This window comes from Lottia gigantea (assembly GCF_000327385.1).
Source record: "Lottia gigantea unplaced genomic scaffold LOTGIsca_793, whole genome shotgun sequence".
NCBI classification, from domain to species: Eukaryota; Metazoa; Mollusca; class Gastropoda; family Lottiidae; genus Lottia; species Lottia gigantea.
Genome location: NW_008710643.1, coordinates 3,486 through 8,542, shown reverse-complemented (window position 1 = coordinate 8,542; position 5,057 = coordinate 3,486). Strand labels below are relative to the sequence as shown.

Sequence of the window (5,057 nt, the reverse complement as noted above, 5' to 3'; positions counted from 1 at the left end):
ATGTTACACAATATTGTAGGGATATGATTTTGGCCTGGGTGATATACCATAGTAAGATATTTCATGGTAATAATGTATGGACATAACATCCCTCCACACTAAACTAAAAGTTATAACATACTAATATCATACTTCAAAGAAAATGTCATGATTAACTAAATATTACACTGTATAACTAATACATTCACCGTCACATTAGAAATAACAACTTTTTATAATACTTTAATATAAATAATTTCAATTTAATCTTTTACATATTAACTATAAATCTGCCAGGTGGTTTTCGAATTTTTTCAGATCTTCGAATAATATTCTGATTTTTAACAGATGACTTAACAATATTAGGTTTAAAATAATTTGATACATTAGAATGAATACAGGAATGTTTTTATTATCTATTGGAACTTCATTTTCACTTTTTCAACTTTAGTTTTAACATCTAAATCAACATCTGAATTAGGAATAGAGTCAATCTCATCAGATGATTTATGCTCATGTGTTTCCATGAGATGATCAACATGCACTTGACGTTTACGATATCCTATTTTAAGTGAATATCTGACAGCACTTAAATATGGGTTCCCTTATTTTCATTTATGAAAATGAAAATGCTAATACTTGTATGAATAGAAAGTAGAGGTGTTCTAATGACTTTGAAAAATATCAGTTTGTCCCACATGTCCATAATTAATACACAATTAGCTAAATTAGAAGAGAATTATGAGCAGAGTTTCAATGAGCGACCTATCAAGAAAGGTCAAAAAGTCCTTTTTTTTTTGTTTATCCAGACTGTACATACATGGGCATTAAAGATTGGTTAAAACTCTTAATCATATGCAATAAGAACATAATGATATGATTAGGAATACATGATAATTCATCAGAAACACCAATTAATCAAATAATTTGACACTAAAAAATAAGGAAACCCATCTTTAAACACTTTACTATTCTACCATATTACCATTTAGGATAAGTACTAACAACATTTAAAATTCTTACTTTCTCACCTTCAACAAATTGTCTGACCTTGCGATTAACATTTCTTTTAGCAATTTCATCATTTTGCTTAGACTCTACTCTTTGTTGAATATTGGGCCTTAATAAACTAAATCTTGTACTAACTTCTCAATTAAGTAATAATTCACTAGGTTTACGATTAGTTACAGTATGACGTGTATTACGATAAGTAAATAAAAATGATGCAAGGCATTTTTGAACAGACAAATTAGAATTTGTATCTTCAAAATGCTTTTTCAATGACAATTTAACAGTTTGAACACTACGTTCTGCTGCACCATTTGAACTAGGGTGATAGGGTCGGGAAAATGTACATTTGATACCATTTTTTGACATAAATTTCTTATACTCATAACTTGAAAATTGGGGACCATTCATTTCTTCAATTTCTAACCATTTAGAATAAGTATCAATTAAAAACATTAACAAATAATTCCGACCATTAAGCTCGAAAAAATCAATATGAGCTCTTTCCTTTAGAAGGTACTTTTCATGAAAATATAGGTGCATAATTTATAGCCTTTTTCAACATTAATACAAGCAGTACATCTTGATACTAAACTTTCTATATCAAAATCCATATTAGGATACCAAAATATGATCTATCTACAATACCCATACTCTATGTAACTCAGTTAAACCCAGTTCCACGATACTTTTGAGGAATTATGACATGTAACACCCATAACAGGCATCCATTATCTAAACTTAATTTCATTTTTACGACGAAAATAAGGATCCAATGAAACATCGTCACTCTATGCTCTGACCATCCGTGCATAACGCCAAATTTTACATAAAATGGGATCCTTTTTAGTCTCATTACTTATATCTAAAGCAGTAACAGGTAGATCATTAGTATACGTAAAGTAATTAATTTCCAATTCACAAATATTACTATCAACATTTTCTAATGGTAATCTAGATAACATGTCTGCGTTACGATGATCAGAAGACTTTCTGTATTCAATGGTATACTGATAAGCAGCTAAAATAAGACTCCATCGTTGCATTCTAATAGCAGTTAAAGTAGGAATACCAACTTTCGGACTAAACAAAGTAGTTAACGGTTTATGATCAGTGATTAACACAAATGGACGAATATATAAATACTACCTAAAATAATACCTAAAGCTTCACGATCTATTTGACTATAAGTTTTCTCTGCCTTACTCAATGTACGAAATGCATAAGCTATTGGACGTTCTTGACCATCACATGAGAAATAACTGCACCAATCCCTACTGGAGATGTGTCACATGCTAAAATCAATTTCTTATCATTACTATAAAGAACTAACAACCTATCACTAGTAAGAAACTTTTTAACAGAATTAACAGCTGAAGTAAATTCTATGGTCCAATTCAACTCAACATCTTTACCTAACAAATGATACAATGGAGACAATACAGTTGAAAAATTAGGCAACAAATGGTAATAATACTAATCACAAGAAATGATCTTAATTCTGAAACATTAGTAGGCAATTTAGCATTACTGATTGCTTGAACTTTACTAGGTGTTGGATACAAACCATTTTTGTCAATAACATGTCCTAAATATTCTAGTTTAGAAACACCAAATTCACATTTTTCACGACTTTAAGTGATACCATGACGTTCAGGTCTACTGAGTACTTCAGTGAAAAGTTCATTGTGCCGAGAGTCATTCGTTGCACTAATTAAAATATCGTCTATTGTACAACTATATCTAATCCACAGAGAATTTTGTCCATAACTTTCTGAAATATAGCAGGAGCAGTACTAACACCGAAAGGTAACTTCTGATATTGGAACAATCCAAGATAGGTATCAATTGGCAACAGTTCCTTTGATGCTTTATCCAATAGCACTTGTAGATAGGCAGTTGACAAGTCTAACTTACAAAATATAACCACCACCAGATTTGCATACACATCTTCAGTTGTAGGAAAAGGATAAGGTTCGTCTTCAATATAACGATTTATTGAAACTTTATAGTCTCCACATATTCTCACAACACCAGGAATTTTCTTTGGTACAACTACGATTGGAGATGACCACTCACTTTTCTCCACTTTTACTAATACACCAGTTAACACAAGATGATAAAGCTGTTTCTCTACGGAATCCTTGACAGCATACGATACCGGACGCGAACTACCAAATATATAGGAGCACTATTTTCACATTAGCCACAAAAGGAGTTATGAGATTGCTAGAGGGCTTAAATACTGACTTATATCTGTCTAAAATACTACTAATTTTGCCAATTTAATTTGATTGTTTTGAGCCACTCTCTGCCTAATAATGGTTGTTTACTTCTTTGCACTACAATAATACGCATATCACTATACTTTTTACAACTATACACAACATCTACAAATATTCCACCTACAACAGGTATAATAGAACCAGAATAACCACGTAATATAGCATAGATGTCTTCCATAGACACATCAGGAAACGTTTCAAAATACAAATCTTCTGGAATTACTTTAACAGATGCATCAGTATCCAGTGTAAAATTAACAGTTCTACCCAAAATACTCATTTCCACTTTAATTTCAGGATGGAAAACATCTAAGTTTCTGACATTACTACCATTAACATGTTTTATTCCAAACAATATTCTAGCCTCGTTATCCATATTGACTGATTCGATCGACTGAGAATAGTTTTTGACAACTTTTATGTTTCTTGTACGGTTCACAAAATTGTGAAGGGGGCTCATATTCATTTTTCCGTATGTAATAGAATACGCTATTTCTGGTAGTCAAAAAGTGCTCAAACCCAAATAAATTTTTTCCTTGAAAAGTTACAGAACTACAAGGCTGAAACTTTCTGGGAATATCCACATGGACTATCTCTACATGTTAGAAAAAACAGAACTCAAATGTCTGCCATAGATCAAGACATAATTTTTGTAATTTCCATGCATATAGGCCATAAAGACCAAATATGGCCAATGACCAACTTTGCCAAATATGCCAATTTCTCTCATGTTTTTGTCTTTTCCTACTAATTGAACCCAAGGGAGTTAAAAAAAACTCAAAAAAACTAATTAAAATCTGTAAGTTTAAAAAGTAACAATTTTTGGTCTGCACACTGGTAGTCAAAAAGTGCTCAAATACAAATTAATTTTTTCCTTGAAAAGTTACAGAGCTACAAGGCTGAAATTTTCTGGGAATATCTACATGGACTATCTCTATATGTGGGAAAAACAGAACTCAAATATCTGCCATAGATCAAGAAATAATTTTGGTCATTCATGCATATACGCCATAGGGACCAAATATGGCCAATGACCAACTTTGCTAAATATGCCAATTTCTCTTATGTTTTTGTCTTTTCCTATTAATTGGACCACAGGGAGTTAAAAAAAACTCAAAAAAACTAATCAAATCTGTAAGTTTAAAAAGTTGCAATTTCTGGTCTGCACAATGTTAGTCAAAAAGTGCTCAAAAACTTTCTAGGGAATATCCACATGGACTATCTGGATATGTCAGAAAAAAACAGAACTCAAATATCTGCCATAGAACAGAAAATAATTTTTTACATTTTGAATGCATATTGGCCATAGAGGCAAATATGGCCTATAGATAACTTTTTCAAATACAAACTTTTAGCTCAAGTTTTGATCTTTTCCTACTAATTAGACCTCAAGGACTTCAAAAAACACAAGAAATCAAATCCAAATCTGTAACTTTTCAAACTAGCTATATGCAGTCTGCATATTGGTGCACAAGAAGTGCTCAAATACAAATAAAATTTTTGCGTGAAAACTTACAAAGCTACAATGCTGAAACTTTGCACCGATCTTCACATGGACTATCTGCACATGTCAGAAAAAACAGAACTCAAATATCTGTCATAGAACAGAAAATAATTTTTTTACATTTTGAATGCATATTGTCCATAGAGGCAAATATGGCCTATAGACAACTTTTTCAAATACAAACTTTTAGCTCAAGTTTTGATCTTTTCCTACTAATTAGACCCCAAGGACTTCAAAAAACACAAGAAATCAAATCCAAATCTGTAAGTTTTCAAACTAGC

The 5,057-nt window shown here is 31.5% G+C and overlaps 1 protein-coding gene across 1 annotated transcript; it reads right to left on the bottom strand.

The window, feature by feature from the left end:
* Nucleotides 1-395: 395 nt before the first annotated feature.
* LOTGIDRAFT_176187 (hypothetical protein) lies at nucleotides 396-3,648 on the bottom strand (the record flags this gene model as incomplete). The annotated part of the gene is made up of 2 exons (XM_009066774.1): nucleotides 396-541; nucleotides 3,321-3,648. 2 exons carry the CDS (start codon nucleotides 3,646-3,648, stop codon nucleotides 396-398), a joined length of 474 nt encoding a protein of 157 aa, XP_009065022.1.
* Between the last annotated feature and the right edge of the window lie 1,409 nt (nucleotides 3,649-5,057).